This window comes from Melozone crissalis, unplaced genomic scaffold (genome assembly GCF_028551555.1).
Source record: "Melozone crissalis strain CALT ecotype California unplaced genomic scaffold, PUWL_Pcris_2 ptg000018l_1, whole genome shotgun sequence".
NCBI lineage: Eukaryota > Metazoa > Chordata > Aves > Passeriformes > Passerellidae > Melozone > Melozone crissalis.
In genome coordinates, this window is record NW_026535796.1 from 22,698,219 (window position 1) to 22,714,620 (window position 16,402).

At 43.3% G+C, this 16,402-nt stretch overlaps 2 protein-coding genes across 2 annotated transcripts in view; both read left to right on the forward strand.

Annotated features, from left to right (window-relative positions):
* The window catches only part of LOC128936221 (deubiquitinase DESI2-like), a 49,317-nt gene extending 38,612 nt beyond the window's left edge, over window positions 1–10,705 (forward strand). The window contains exon 5 of the mRNA XM_054274977.1: window positions 9,812–10,705. Coding sequence (XP_054130952.1) covers window positions 9,812–10,054 — 243 coding nt within the window. The 3' untranslated portion in view covers window positions 10,055–10,705. The remainder of the gene's footprint in view (window positions 1–9,811) is intronic.
* Window positions 10,706–14,779: 4,074 nt separating this feature from the next.
* The window catches only part of LOC128936223 (cytochrome c oxidase assembly protein COX16 homolog, mitochondrial), a 44,251-nt gene continuing 42,628 nt past the window's right edge, over window positions 14,780–16,402 (forward strand). The window contains exon 1 of the mRNA XM_054274979.1: window positions 14,780–14,877. Coding sequence (XP_054130954.1) covers window positions 14,818–14,877 — 60 coding nt within the window. The 5' untranslated portion in view covers window positions 14,780–14,817. The remainder of the gene's footprint in view (window positions 14,878–16,402) is intronic.

Sequence of the window (16,402 nt, forward strand, 5' to 3'; positions counted from 1 at the left end):
CTTTCTCTTAAACCCAGAGAAACCTATTAAAAAAGATCAGACCCAACTGTGAAGTTAGTGCCCACATTTCATCATTCTTCAGAAGGTGTTTTAAGGTCATTTGGATTTCAGGAATCAAAAACTCTTTGGGAAAACATATTGGTATCTCATTATCCAGCTTCCTTTTGTACCTACTGATCCTTTTCATCCCTTTACTGCTTTAAATAGTAAATGTTTCCTTATTGCTCAGCATTTCTTGATCCAAATGATTGGATCTAAAGGGCTCAAAAATGCCATCTGGACAAATGGTTAAAATTTGAACTCATTATTGGAGTTGAACTAGGATTTTTGGAGTAAACAAGGTATTCAAAAGCAGAGCCTTCTAGAAGGATTTGATAATTTTAATAAAACTATTGCTAGTTGAATTGCTAATTTTAACAAAACTATTGATGTTTTGTTCAAACAGAACTTCTAGCTCATGAGACATACTCATTCACAAGTAACTGAAAGGGAGAAGATTGCTGAGGTGCAGGAGAGCAAGTTGGACTAAGGATTTATTTACCTTTTGTCCTACATTTCAGGAAAAGTTCTCCTGAATATCAGCCACAAGATGTTCTGAAGTAGGGAATCCCTCAGCCTCTCCTGTGGGAACGCTCTTACCTTAATTATTTACATAAACAGGGAGATAACACATGTCAGCAGAGGAAGTGAGAGGTCTAAATTGCAAATTTTGTCTTTGTTGTTTTAGAAGCTCATTTTGAAGTTGTAGAATTTTCAGAAGTTTCTACAAAGAGATTATTTTTGAGAATTGGTGATCTTGTCCTTGGGCTGAAGTGGCCTTAGAAAATACATGTAGGGGTTAACAAAGTGAGCTGGGCCTATTCTTTGTTAACAAAGGAGACAAAGAGAGTCTTCTAAGTATTTGAGGTTGCTGAAATCAGCCTTGGAAAATTCTTTAGGATCCTAGATGAGGCTGGATCCTAGAAGGCAGGGATTTTGAACCCTGTCCCAATCAAATAGTTTGCAGCTAGAGCTACAGCACTACAATGCTCAGCCTGGGAAGTAAATAGGTTCCAGTCTCCTGAAGTCACCAGGACTGTCTCAAATCAGCCTAAAAGGATAGTCTCCAACAGGAAATACCCTGAAGATTAACAGATAGAGGTTGCACAGTGGATTCTGGTGGTTACTGAGGAGTGCAGCAGGCATCTAGCATACCCATAATTAATGTCAGCACCACAGGGATATTATTAAACCTGCATGCCAGATGGAAATGCTTGGTAAAGCCACACACCTCAACCTCCTTGACAGGCAGGAGATGTCCTGGTGCAATCAAGTTTGCTGGCAGGCAGATCACTGGGCCTAGGATGGGTGCTAGGGCTTCTTCACCCCTTCCTTTGTATTATTGGTAGAGATCTGTTCTATTGGCAATAGCAGAGGGAGGCATTGTCATTGCATGTCAGTGTGATAGCAGGAAATATGCATCTCTTGTAACTGCAGTGCAGCAGTCTCTGTGCCTGGTGTGTACTTCCCTGATGGTGTGGCTGTCCCAGCTGTCCTTTGGCAATGTGGCTGGAGTTCTGGTAGAACAGAGGGATTGTATTTTACTTGTGGAGAGTGTGGAGTTGTGCTGAAGTGACAGGAGATGGTAGTCAGTACTTATTATGTTCTCTTTGAATATTCTCCCATCCTTTTTCGCCACAGCAAAACTGGCAGCACATAACAAACCTACATCAGAATCCTGCTTTCTTCAGAGAAGCTTGACTTTCAGCAAATTCTCTGAAATAAGGCAGGTTTGCTGAATCAAGGATCAAGTGAGAGCAGTTTTTCAATCATCTGTGAATAATTCAAGACTAAAGCTTTTCAGGTCCATCCCCAGGCACATGTGACTTCTTATCATAAAGTTATTCAACTCTAGGAAGCTCTCCTTAGCCTGAAAGCTATCACAGAGAAAGGATTAAACACCAGAGAAAAGGAGGTTCAGGTGGCATTTGAGTCACAGTCAAAAGCAGCAAAAGCTTTTATAAACCAATCTTTAGCAAATCCTAAGTAGACAAATAATGCTGATGTCTTCCTTAGTCAACAACTGCTTTTCAGTTGCCTCTGTTGCAGAGGAGGTAGGTGTTTTGTTGAGTGAAAATCTATGTGCAATTCTGTTAATGGCAGGGGAGACAATGCTCCAAACAGACATAAAAGACAGAAGAAAATGAAGAAACAAACAAACAGCCACAGGACATGAAAGAACATTAGGAAAGCTTTATTTCCTGGTGCCTGAGCCAGTCCTCAGTGAAGCTGATGGAAAGGCTTGCTTCATTGCAGCAGCCTTTGAATGTTGTTAGCTCCATGGAGAACAGGCTGTGTTTGTTTTCTGGTTCTTAGCTGCCACATATGTTTAAAAGAAGCTTATTTATAAAGATGCCCTGCACCCGTAAATTTATACTCATGGTTTCAGATGGATGTGATTTTTCACATTGCTTTTGCCTGTATGCATCCACAGTTTTGACTGCATACAGTTAATAAACTGCTGTATTGCATTCCTGATGTGGTGTCTCTGCAGCAGTAAAACATTTCTAGGTGTAGGTTGTGTATAAGTTGAAATTTATGAAATCTTTGGGAATTCCTTAGAATGAAGGTTTCTATAAAAATATTTTCCCCCACTGTTAAGCCCTTTAGCCTTGCTATCCTGTATAGCCCAACAAAAATTACTACTGGGACAACTTTTTATATGCACTTTTCAGCTCTCAGTCCATCTTCTTTCCCCATTTATCTATTTGTGCAGGAGAATAACATGAATTGGCAGGTAATTTGAAACTGAAATCAACATACCTAAATGGCAAGATTTTAGCACATAATTTCAATTTTTTGAAAAAGGTCTGATTTCGTTGCGATATATACCTCTGCAGCTATTTTAGGTTTTCCCTATAATGTGATCCATAAAAGTGAAGGTATTTTAAGAGGAAATTTAACAAAAGAAAAATATCTCTCTGGGGCTGGTGTAAATGTGGCGGGTTTATCACCTATTTTATTTTATCTGCTTTTTGCATCTGTCTTACCAAATTGAAACCCCTGCTTTCTTATATTATAAATGAGCATAATACCTTGGGGCTAAGTTAGTTCACATGGCCTGGGGAGTTCATTCCTAGTCACACCCTCATGGAGCCTTTGAGTCTGTGTGTGTGCAAATGCCTGAGAATAGTGCCTCCTTTCCACAAATGAAAATGGCAAAAAATACTCCTGTCCTTTTGACCACAGCCCGATGATAAATGAAAAGTGTGAGGAGTGTAATGAACTGTTTGAATATGTTGAAAGGCTTTTGAGACTGGAACCCTTTGCTTAGGAGTCCTGCCAACAGCCATGCAGAAGAACTTTCTCAATTTCTCCGAGTTCTTGTATTCTCCCTCCTCATTGTATCTCCATCTGCAGCAATCTGCTTCTCAGTGATGTTAGGAAACAAGGCTTGAGACCGAAACACAAGAGTTTTCTGGTTAGCTATGCAGGAAAAATAGACACTCTTAATGTCTGTCCCTCTATGCATATGGGCTGGCCTGGTCATGCTCAGCATGTCCACAACACTTGAAAGGATGACCTTGTTAAGCAACAGCTGTTCTCAGCCAGTGCTCTTGAAACAGCATCTGCTAGGAGAAGGCAATTCCTCTTCATGCCAAATTGCAGTTGTTCATTCATTTGGTGGGAGATTATTTATTTCAAATGCCATTAACAAGCCCAGACTCAATTATACCCAGTTTTCCCCAAATGGTCATCTGTTATGAGGCAACTTGCTACCTCCCCTATCACCCTGCAGCTGTTGGCTGTACTTACAAGTGCTCGTTACAAAGACCTTCACGCTCAAGAGGGCACTGCCATGCTCCAGTGTTGGTACATGACTAATCAGTGATGCCACTCAGAATCCAGCTCTCAATGTGGTTCAACAAGATGTCACAACTGCAGCCACTGTCTCTCCACTGGTGGCCTGGCCAGTGAAGCTGAAACAGTGCTGTGAGTGCTGAGGTGCTATGAGCCAGCTGTCTCATTTGACCCAGAGCTACCTACCCCATCATCTGTGCATGCACACTGCTGCAGAAAGGCAACTCTGTCCTTCTACCACATGTCCACAGAGGTGACTGACATGCTTCTAACTAGCCTCACAAGGGGAGTAAGGCTACAGGAATGTGCCTCCTGTTGACAGGGTGACAAAACTATCCTTTGTCCCCTTAGAAAGGAAGTAAGCCCAGAAGTTTCTCTCCTCAATTAGGTGAACAGACATCTCATAGGAGCTGGGGAACTTCACCTCAAACTCAAGGATAACTAATTGGACAGGAGCCAAAAAGTTCCACCTGAACAATTTACTAGAAAAAGAAGAGAACAAAGAAACTAATCGCTTTTCTGAGTGTTTTACCAGGGGCAAAGACTCTTGCACCTGGCTTGGTTTTCCTCTGTAAAGAGTTTTGTTATTTTGCCTTTTATTAAAACCTTTTTGTTTCCAACACTACCACAGAAGCAATCCTGCTGATTTTATGCCTTCTAGGATAGCTGAGCTATCTTGGGTGTGAAATGTATCTCCAAGAGCTTATGAGACCTGGCTCAAGGAGACTCATATTTCACAAGACCATAGGTATTACTTCCTCCTTTCAATGCTTTCCTTTTTTCTTCACTCCTGGCTAGTCTCAGATAGATGGTGCAGATGCTACCTCTACTTTACAACACCCACAGTCCTAGAGAAGACCTGTAGGAGTTGCAGAACAAAAACGGATTGCATAGGAGAATGGGGGCATTTCAGGCAGTTGCTTAAAATAATTTAAAATTCCTTTGACTTGGCTGCTACCTTCCTGACTTTGACTCAGGCTGCTACCTCCCAGAACATAGCTTCATTACTGAGCTCATTTATCCTCATCTACAGTTTCTCAGCTATAGCCTTTCCTTTGTAAGTCACAGGCCATTCCTGGCTCTGCTGAACGTGTGCTGCAGGCAGCTTTACAGCCCAGTGGCACTTTATCTATTCTGGTGATTCCCAAAGGCTGCTTGAATTCCCTAGAGTAGAAACTGTAATTTTTACACAGTAAGTATACTATAAATCTTTTTCAAGCTATTGATCTAGCATGCCAAGTCCACCAAGGTGAGACTCTACCTTCAGGTGTGTTGTGAAGGTGGTTATGTCCGTTCTCTCTCACAGATTTTATTTTCAGTGTACACACTATGTGCAGCAGCTGACTGAGGTGCAGAGCTAATAGGTATATTCCTTGTTGATGCACTCAAACTCCCTCAGCTCTGCCAGAACTGGGCAGTTATGCTGCCAGGTTAGTTTTTGTGAGGTGGCAAAAAAGATGTCCCTGTGTGTTGGGTTACGGGTTTATTCTAGAAGTGTCAAAGAAGTACATGGATTGAATTGCCATTTTCTCTTTCCACAAATGTGTTTTGGGTGCTCTAGCACAGCCTGCAGGCCTTGCCTGAGCACATATGCTGGTTTGCATCTAATGGCCTTATTCTGAAATTCTGATCAGTATAACCTATGCTGTATTGTGTAGTCCTTGTAGGAACCATTTTATGCAAATGCTATAATGATTCCCTTGTAGTTCTAAAGCCTTTGATCTTAAATTGCTCTGAGGTGTGTGTTAGACTCCTCAGGTGCCAATAAAACCCCTCTGCATTCTTCAAGAGACACCAAGGGGAATTCTGTAGAGTAGCTCAAATGGATCCATGCCCCACGTGGATTCCACCTCATCTTCAGCAAGGCTGCTAAGTGGAAGAGGTGGCGGGTGCTTCAACAGATGTTCAGCACTGAACTCTCCAAGCCTCAGTTTGAAGATGAGAATTGAAGTAGTTAGTTTGTATTGTTTGAGGAATGTTACCTTGCCTCTGTTCATCTTGATTCTCATGGATTGGAGCACTACATGGATTGGAGCCCCTGAGAGGGCTCACTTACAAAAAATATCCTCAGTGCCTTGAGTTATACTTCCATGCATGGTTTGAATTGCCCCAGTTGCATCATCCAGAACAGCACAGAACCTATTACATTTGAGAGTTTTCTCTTAGGATCTACAATCGATCAGCTTTTCTCTATATTTTGAAAGGGGCTCATCCTGTTAGACTATCTCAGATAATGTCTAGCATATGCCCATAGAACCAAAGCCCTCTCAAAATACAGCACATTGATAACATTGTCTTCTAAAAGGCAGGAGACTCGGGAAATCTTCCATTGCTGGATGGCATTTCAGCCCAAATGGGGCAGCTGCTAGGCTGCTACCCTGCCCACTGCAAAGATTTACAGGGAAATGTTAAAGCCTTGCCCAGCAGGGACAGGTAGCTCCTAGGACACTTAGGGGAGGGGAGACGGTGCAGGGCAGTTTGTACATTTTAACCAGTTTGTACATTTGACTGTTTAGTGCAAGATGATACAGCTTAAGATATTTGGAGGATATTTCCATATCCCAAATTAGTTGTTTCCTGATGAGTTGAAATCCTGGTGTGGATTTGACAGTTGCCTAGAAAAAACACCCAGACTGTCAGGTCCTATTTCTCCTGCCCATTTGGCTTCAGCCAAGGATGGCTGGATGGCTGTTTCCACTTGACTCTGCAGGGGCCAGCTGGGTCACTCTCAGTTTTCACACCGAGTCCCCAGAAGCAGCTGCACCTATGGGAGACTTGGCTTTCTGGCAGCTGGTGCTGCTCAGTGGAAGCTGCAAGTACATGCAGCCTTCACCCAAGTGCCTGAAGCAAGAACTGGTCTGCAATCAGAAGTTGTGCTTGCTGCAACTTTTGACCTGTAACAGTTTTTTATTTATTTACATCTCCTATCAGAGTTAGTACATTACATACCACAGAGAAGTCCATCCCCTTCAACAGAGAAAACCCCACTTCTTTGACATAAAAAACCCCATGTGAAATTTTCAACTCTAAAAACATCTGAAAAAGGGTTCTGCTGATGGAAACAATGGGTGGTAACAGCATTCAGTGAATTTATTGTTCCAGTGAGTGGTTTTCAGTGCAGAATTTCTCAGAAGAGCTGCAGTAGGTAATTTTTCTGTGACTTCATATGCAGTTGGAAAACACCCACTTCATCTTGCTTGTGCTGTTTTATTTGAACTCAATTGGTTTAATCCCATGGCAGCCAGGGATTCATTTGATATTTCTCCATTAGCTAAGCACTGCTGGATGCTCCAGCACAATGTGCTTTATGTCAAGGAGTGAAAAACAGAGAAGCAGATTGTAGTGTTGGTAGCATTCCCTGCCATTGCCCTTTTGTTCCTATTGAACATTGTGTTCTGCCATGAGGCTACATAGACAAGAGATGACATGGAAGCAACACTGAGGTAAGGGGAAACCATTTTGACTGCATCATTATCCCTGAGGTCTACAAACTGCCCTTTGTTGCTTGGTGGCCCAACGCCCACACATCTTCATTCTTGTTCTGGCTCTTCCTTGCCTTATTGATTCATTCTGGGTGAAGAAGCTCCTATAAAAATAAGGCAGCCACCTCATCATTGCTTCTACATTGGGAAGTGCTATTTCAGTTGCTAGGGGATGTACTTAGAAAATAAACCCAACTCTTAAAAGCAGTATTTCCATTTCAGGCCATATTACCTTATGCTGTTCTGTTGTTTCAGCTAATTTTCCAAAGAATCATACTTTGGTTTAGTTGTTCTATTAATATCTAGGAGGAAGTCTTAATTAAAACTTTAAACTGCTTGAGAACTAAACTCACATGCATGCATATATCACAAGGAGCCTAAAATGAGTCACTTTCTATGGCAATATGTTGCCTAAATTCCTGAAGAGGAAGAAAGAGGAATGCTACAAATTCTGAGGGAAATTGTAGTGCAACTTGTGATTGGCTCAGGTCAAATTAGTGTAGTGTAGGTAAAAATGTTTGAGTAGAACACATCAAATAGAGTCTTAAACTTCAACAGTATTCTTGTGAAAATTGTCTGATATGTCTGGTAAGAAAATCAAATGGGTCAGCAAATTTTCTATTAATGAGTCTCAAGCATATGTGGAGAGGGTATCCACCTATGGGTTCAGGCAATAGCTCTAGCAATGGAAATCAGGGAATCTAGATGGAGATAAAAAATTGTTAATTGAATAAGTGTCCCCAGTTTAAACACTTCAAAAATACAGATTCATATAGGTGTGTCTAAGGTTAAGTGGAATGCAGCATTGGTGAGAACTGAAATAGAAGTCCTTGGAGTGCATTAGGTAAAGAACAGTCTATGCTTGCAAGTAATTTTAGCAGCTAAATGGCTCTGCTCATTCTCTGATACCTAATGATAATGTCTCCAATTTCACACATTGATTTTTAAACAATGCGTGTAAAAATAAAGTGAGTTCTGTAGTCAAATTAGCACAGTCACAGGTTTGCTGCCTTCTCCACACCTCATTGGAAATGTCACACTGTTGGAGCAAGCTAATTCCCTTATGCTCAAGGTGACTGTTGGAATGGAGCTTGGAGTGTTCTGCCCTGGCCATTTGCAGGAAGGACCAGCTGCAACACAGTACAGCCCACCCTCTAGAAAATGTTCCATTCTCCCTGAAAACTTCTTGAAACCTCTAAGCCCTACGTTAACTTGCCAATAAGAGATTTATCACCAAATCATCTTCTTAGTGGACTCCAAACAAACACCCTTGGAGTTTTTGCAGTCCTTGGTATTAAATTAAGTGTGGTTTTAGTCAGAAAGTGAGTGGGAGGAAGAGCAGAGGAATTTAGTACTGGCAAAAGGTACAGTATGGACAACCCTGGAAGCATTAATTCATATAAATTGTGGGACAAGGTCTGTGGGGTGGAGTTTCCTCTCTGTCTCTCTTGCTCCATGGGAAGCAACACAGGGAGGGAAGGAGAATTCGGGTATTATGACTCCCGAACCTGCTACGGACTTTAGGCTCTAGCATTCCAGTGTAGGGCCTTACAGACAGGCAGTAAATTTACTAAAGACAGGCTCTTGAGGCATGCCTGCAGATCAGTTCCCTGTGTCTCTTCTGTGCCTGCTAAGGGATATAGTAAAATGTAAAGGGAAACATATTTTATGTGGTCTAAGCCAGATACAGCTATTAAAATCTGGCACCTGTGTGTCTGCATGGCTAAATGCTACAAAAGAAAGGGTCTGCAATGTGAAGCAATTTGTTTCATTGTGCTGAATTTGATATGACCTTGTAAAACAGTATCTGTGCTGGCAGAGTGTAATCCAAGTCAGTGCCAGGAGCATCTAGGATGGAACAGAGATACTTACAACCTAGGCTGGGTTTTTTAAATTACTTCCCCCCCATATTAGGGGGGGAAATACCTCATTCTCCGCATACCATATGAGGAGAAATTAGAGGGTGGTAAGGTAGAATAAGAAAAGGACCCCCAGAAACTGTAATTGGACTGAACCACTGTGTCAGCCCAAGGAAGAAAAGAGAGGAACAAGAACAGCTTCTCAGGCATCTCCATCTACCTAGTCATACTCAGCTTCTGGGCTCCTCAAGGTCTTGCCAGCAACAGCTTAATATTTTTCCCAGACTTTTTGAGCTATTTGCTAAAGGAATGTCATTATCTTGGTTGAGAAGCCCCAGCAGGCCTGTTCTTTTACCCATGGACTGCCTGGAGAACAGAGTCACCAAAGCCACGAACTGTTTTTCCTGGTTTCTGTTATGATGCTAACAAGACCTACAGCTGGCAGGGATCCCTGTGCATGTCAGCATGGAAGCTGGCAGTTACTGCTGTTTCTGACTGCAGGAGATGCTTCTTTCTGTTCTGAGCAACAGGGAATTCACCCTGTTGAGGTGGTGGTGTGGATGGGGATGACATTGCCTCTACACTTGCTTTGGTGCTATTAACCATGCTCCCTTTTGGTTTACTCCACAGATATTATGTGGGAAAGAGATCCCCCGCTGGGTGAACCGCCTGGCCTACTTCAGCTCCTGCATCCCCTTCCTCCAGAGCTGCCTCCCCAAGGAATGGCTGACCCCAGCAGCCCTGCAGAGCCACATCAGCCTTGGTCTCCACAAGGAGGAACAAGGGGACACAACAGATGAGGAGTCCCCCTCCACCTCTGCAGCCCCCTCAGCCTCAGGCACATCACGAACCTGTAGACATACACGGGTCTAAACCGCCCAGTTTGTCCCCAAATAACATCCCTGCTCTCTTGCTTTATTTATTTCTCACACCCTTTCACACACATTGGTTTCTCTCTTCAACAGACAACACAGGGGAGGGAAGACCCCTTCCACTTCAGTCCCTTTTCCAAGGACTGCCACTACAGCTGCTTGGTAAAATGACTGTGAACCCCAACACAGAACTGAGGATTGTGATGACTAAACTGTATTCTCCTCCAGGGGCCTCCATGATCCTTGATCTACAGAGAACTGCTGACTCTCTCAGGCATGAGAGCATGTGTATGGGCAGAGTGCACATACTGTGATGTTCCTTCTCTGGAACTGTTTTATCTTTTTATCTCTCCCTCTACCCATTTAAGACCAGCAGTCTCTTCTCTATTTTGGCTGGATTTTCCCTTCCCCAATGACAAATCACCTGCCCACACCCAGTGAAGGAACCAGAGCCAGAACTCAACCTTCTCATCTCTCAGACCAGCAACAAACTCCACTCAGATCCATCCCTTTTGTAATTATCAGGTTTCTAACTCATGTGAAGGACAAATGAAAGGTGCTCCTGTTCTACAACCACCTGTTTTCAGTACTCAAATTTAAGAGCTTAAATGATTGTCCTGCTCTTGAAAATAATAAGAACCTAGAAAATGAATGTGTTACTGTGGCTTTTCTTTGGGGTCAAAAAAAGCACAGGGCTGTGGTGATTAGAGGCAGCTACTAAGTAGATGCAGAGGTTACTTGACCATATTGGTGCTTTTTGGCATAGACCTCTCTCAGTTTTCCTAATCCTAGGCAGTGTTCCCAGTTTCCTTTTTTCCCCCAGATTCCCTAGGAAACCTCTCTCCTAGCTGACATTTGCTGGCTGTATTTGGGGAAATGGCCTTCCTGAGCTCAAGGAAGAGGAGAATGAATCTGTTTGGAAGGTCAGTATTTCCTTCAGATTTTCCTCCCATAAAACGTGGCTTCAGAGCCATTCTTCCCTGGCCTATTTACAAGCCAACCCAAGAAGGTAAAAAACAAATGGTGAACCCAAAGAATATCAACCTGTTCCTTTCACTTCCCTTTTTGTAGGTGGAGGGGGAAACTTAGGGCCACATCTAGAAAGCACAAATGACCCTTCCAATGCATGGGCCACCACAGTGCCTTCCGCTGTGTGCACTACTTCAGTGGAATGAAAAATGGGCAGAGCTGGCTCACTGGCCTCTCCAAGCTGGCTCCACAAGAACCTGGTCCTTGGATGTATTTATGCTAATTCTGACAGCTGATGAGAAAGCACAGAATGAGGAAAGGACAAGTACACTAACTTTTCCACTCAATTACCTCACTAGGCATTCTAGTCAGAAGGTGTAGGAAAGAATGAAAGGGGAAACCCAGGTCCCCTCCCTCCCTTGCAATTTCTCTTGGCCACACAAAGGAGGATGAAAAAGGAACAGGCAGTCTGTTGAGAGGGAGTTGCCATTTTAGAAATGGATTCTCAACAGCTACTGCAAAGTCAGGACTTCCATCCCAGACCCAGAGGGAACTACAAGCCCTTAAGATGTTGGTTGTTTCCTTTTTTTAGTGACAAATGCATGCTAAATCCAACCAGTTATTTCTTTAGCTCAGGTATACAGGAGTGTGTCCTTTCAGGGCTGAAGGTCTCAGCTATGATGCACATCATGTCTGCACAGACAACATTTAATGGTTTGTTATATGTGCATGCCCTTAGTGAAGCAGGAGGCTCTGGAGAGATCTATTGGATGGAAATGTAACTCACAGGATGGCCTCACTCCATTGCCTCTTGAAGTGATGCGTGTTTAGGCAACAAAACCTTTACAACATGTGTCTCATTTTCATCCTCTGTACAAACTGCTGCAAGATGTCTACTGAACTAAAGTCATGTTCCTTATTAACCTTGGCTACCCACAGCCAATGCTGCATTGTGAGCAATTCTGCAGCTCCAGGTAACCAGTCCAATACCAATCTTGAATAGTATGGCTTGTCCAGGGATGTTTAATAGGATTTCCATCATGATCTCTGTGCCACTGCCCAGAAACCATATTGCACAATGTACTGTTTCACTCTGTATTCCCCTGCAGTCGTGGTCATTGCAGCCTAAACCATTGCAGCATTGCAAGCTTCATTTGTCTGAAGTTCCCAGGGATTCTGCCAACAGCCAGCAGCACACTATGTACAATGAATTTTAAAGGTCCTTCTCAGGGGGAAAGTGAGAAGAAGCTTTCCCAGACCATTTATCTAGGCCAGGGCAACTGCAGTCAGAAACACCTCGTTCCCTTTGCTGTGAAAAAAGCCATCCAGCTATCACCCTTGTGTTTCTGCTCTGCACCTGCAGATGAAGCATCACGTATACATCTAGGAGATGGGCTCCACAGGCATATTTCACACAGAAAACCCTCTTGCAGTACTTTACAAAGTAAAAAATGCTTAACTAGATGAAAACCTGGACAAGAAAACCACATTTAGCCTACTTGAGAACATAAATATGTGCTTGAAATATTGGGAACAACATTTGGGGCAAGCTGTGAATGCCATAAAAACCCCAGATGTTTGTTTACCCACTTTTAAGTTTGTCTATCTGTTTATGACAGTATGGGTCACATCAAGGAGGCATCAAACCTCTGCTGTAAATCAAACCCAGAATATATTCCAGTCTTCAAAACTGTTTCTCCTTACCCCTTTTTGTTCAAGGTGACTGATCAACCAATAATGAAAAGAACAAAGTGACACTGTGGAAATAAATTGTATATTGATGATGGCTTTCCCTCTGTAATTTAGCAGCATTTTAGATTATGAAACATTAAGACATTTTAAAATCCTAATTTACTGTTCATCTCTGGCACAGAATGTTTGTCTTAGGCGTTTTTATTATCCTTCCAATTATTACAAAATTGTTGTTATTACATAATTATATCATATTTGTATTTAGTTACACATTTACTTTCTCTTGCTGCTTTCTCTGCATAACACCATGTGGAAAATTTTAAATTCCAACAGCAGTTATCAATGAAAACAGAAGAACAATGTATGAATCTTAACAAGAGCACCCCATAGCAGTGGAACAAACTCTTAACCCTTCTTCCTACAGCGAGGACTTTTGTGTCCTTTTAAAAGCTGGGATGAGATGGCACCAATCCTGCACATGGGCATCAGCAGCTGTGGGTTGCGTCTCCAGCAGTGACCTAATAGTATTCAGGTGGGACACTACAACTGGAGGTGAGGTTAGCCTAACACTGGAATATTAAAGGTACAAAACAAACTGTTGCTAGGGAAGGCATAAAAGGAGGCAAGCAAGTAATAATCTATTTTCTCAGCATGTCTTTGTCTATAGTAGCAATTTCTTTAATTTCATGTCATTTTTCTTTCTGATTTCTTTCCAGTCAGTTGCCTTCCTCTTCATAAGTCTGTGATTTGAGGCTTATTTTTCTCAAACCCTTTAGAAGGGACACGTGTGCTTTCAGAGGCCCTGTGTGTGCTGGTTTTCCAGCACTGAGCCTGTGCTCTGTGATGAGCTCATCCCAGGCTCAGCACAGCATGGGGATGGACACTGACAGACCTGTTCTCTTGCTCTCACTGCTCCCAGCTGAGAGTTTGCATCTCACGTCTCGAATTCAGACCCATGTTGCCTTTGTGTTACTGAGGTACCCAGGATATAGTAATTTCCTGCTATGTTGTTTTTTATTCTTCAGTTCTGTTTCTTTTTCTCCAGGCTGGTAGGGCTCTCAGAACAAGTTAGTGGATATTGGACTGCAATAATATTAGCTTATCTTACTATATGTGTTTGATTTTATTCTTATTTTAGTTTGTATATATGTGCTATCTAATTAACGTGGTCAGAAAACTTTATTAAGTACCTCCACCACTTCCTTGATTAATGGAGAAAACCAAAGGAAGGGATCATCAATGTTCCATTTTCAAGTGTTTTTAAATTACTCTTTGAGTTGAGGCAGCAGGTGCCTTGTTCCACTTTGTCCGTGCCCTGCATCCCATCAGCAATGACTTGGAATGTCATTGCTGTGTATGAAAAGGCTGTGTGGTGATTCAGAAGTATGTAAAGGAGGACCTGACAGTCTCCTGTCTCCAGGAGATTGCCACCAGATGCTACCAGAACAGAGCAGAACCTCTAGCTACAATAACTTGTAAAAACATTGCAGCCTATGCCTGGGGAATGGGTGCTCTTGTCTGTAACAGGTCAGTGCTCCAACACCGTGCGTGCGGCTGTAGCTGACACCTGCTGGGGTGGATGGCACAGCACATTTAATTCCTAGCACGTATCAAGGATATTGGCTCTAAATACCAGAGTAAGGCTGTTCACTAGCACCGTTGTAGACACGTCTGTTTTTAAAAGGTTTTTTTGGTTCATTTTGGTTGGGACATGGGATAACAATGCAGAAAAACAGATGATCATGGTCGTCAATCTTCTTCGCTTAGTAAAGCAGGCTACAGAATGAAAAGATGAAGCTAGTGACTAGGCCTGCTCAACTGTGTTCATCAACGAGCTGTGAAGGAAGGCGTGAGGGGGTGCGTGGGGATGTGAGGCCGGGGCGATGTGTGGAGGGAAGGGGGCTGGCCTGAGCCGCGGCCGATGCGCAGCGATGCCGCGGGCGCTGCCGCGCCGGGCCCGGGCCGCAGCGGAACCGGCGCGCCGGGCGCGGGGCCGCTGTGGCGGAAGGGCCGCTGTGGCGGCGGAGCCGCGTCCCGCCGGAAGCGCCGGGGCCGGGCCGGAGGCGGGAGGGCGGCGCCGGGCCCGTGGGGCGGGAGCGGGGCATGGAGAAGCTGCGGCGGCTGTGGAGGGGCCGCACGATGACCTTCGGGGTGCCCCTGCTGGTGAGCGGCGCGGCGGGGGCGGCACAGCGCGGGCAGGCCGCTGGCGGGGCCGGGCGCGGCGGGCGGAGCTCCGGGCGCAGCTGAGCGCCGCGGGGCCGCGCGTGGGCGCTCTGCCGTCCCCTCGTCGGCAGCGGCTGTGCGGGGCGGAGAGGGGCGGCGGGAGCTCAGGGACACGGTTATAAAACATACTCCTGAAGATATTCCTGACCCGGAGCTAAGCTAAGGAAAATGCATTTTGCAGGTGGTTTGTTTTGGTTTTTTTTTTTTTTTCCCTGTGAAACGCCACTTGTTTCTTGTCCTATTTTCTTTAGCTTTTTCTTGGATTTTAAACTGCAGTGGTACTGTTGGTGTGATAATTTGTATATCTAAATAAGTGGAAAGATTTTGAGTGAAGTGAGTTGAGGTTATAGGTAGCAGCTGTGCTCAAACTGGTGAGTGAGACATAACTTTTTATAGTTGAGCTTAGGAGAGATCAGTAATGTCAGAGGATTAAAACAAAATTATAAGACTGTCTTACACACACTACCTCTGTAGATAGTGCACATTAGGTTGCGCTTCTCTGTCCTAAGTACGTGTGTTCATAAGGGGGAAGATGAAAAAACGCAGAGGCATTTTTGGATAAAAACTCAGGAAGGAACACAAAAGCAGCACCAAGGCCAGTGTGGTTTCTGTTTGTGCAATTCAGATCTCCTTATCCATCTATACAGTTGGTTTGCAAAAAGTAAACAAATTTCAAGGTGGATAAAGAATAAGGCAAAGGATGATTCCAACACTTTTATAAAGCTACGAGAGAAATCAGTGCCATCTTCTTCAAATATTCAACAACATGCCTTGAAAAAAATGGAGTGGACCAAGGAAGGACATGGACACGTAACAGTGTTAAAAGTTTAAGGTCATTATTTTAAAGGGATATTACTGATGTTCTATAGTAAGGACATTCATTAAAGTTAATAATGAAGTATCTTTTTTCAAAATATTGATGAAGGCATTTGTAAGAAATGGAAACAGTTAAACCAAACAGACCAACAAAACAGCGTGATAATACCATAACTACATGAAATCATTTGCATCAGCAGCTCCACTCCCTGCTGTTGCACACAAACTCTGCCTGCAGCACCTTTCTTGAAGTGATCATGCCTAGTGTTACAGCTCGTCAGGTATCCTGCTTGCATGCAGGTGTACCTGAGAGGCTGTCCAGTGCTGTGCTGCTTTCATACTTAGACCAAATTTATTTTGGTTTTGGATTTTTCATGTATGAGTGCTCTGACAATGTTCTTCAGTTTAACAACACCTTGCTTAGATGTTAAAGGTTAGATTAGTTTTAGCTCACGCTGCTTTTGTTTGTGTAATTATTTGAAGCTTGCTGCTTTTCTTCCAGAATCAGGGAAGATCAGGCAGTTTAGTATTCTCCCACACAATTTTGACTCTGTGGAAGGCCTGGGGAAAATAGTATGTGATTAAATAATAGATACTTAGAGGTGGTGACCTAGTGGAGAAAAAAAATCACCCCTGCTTTTTAATAATA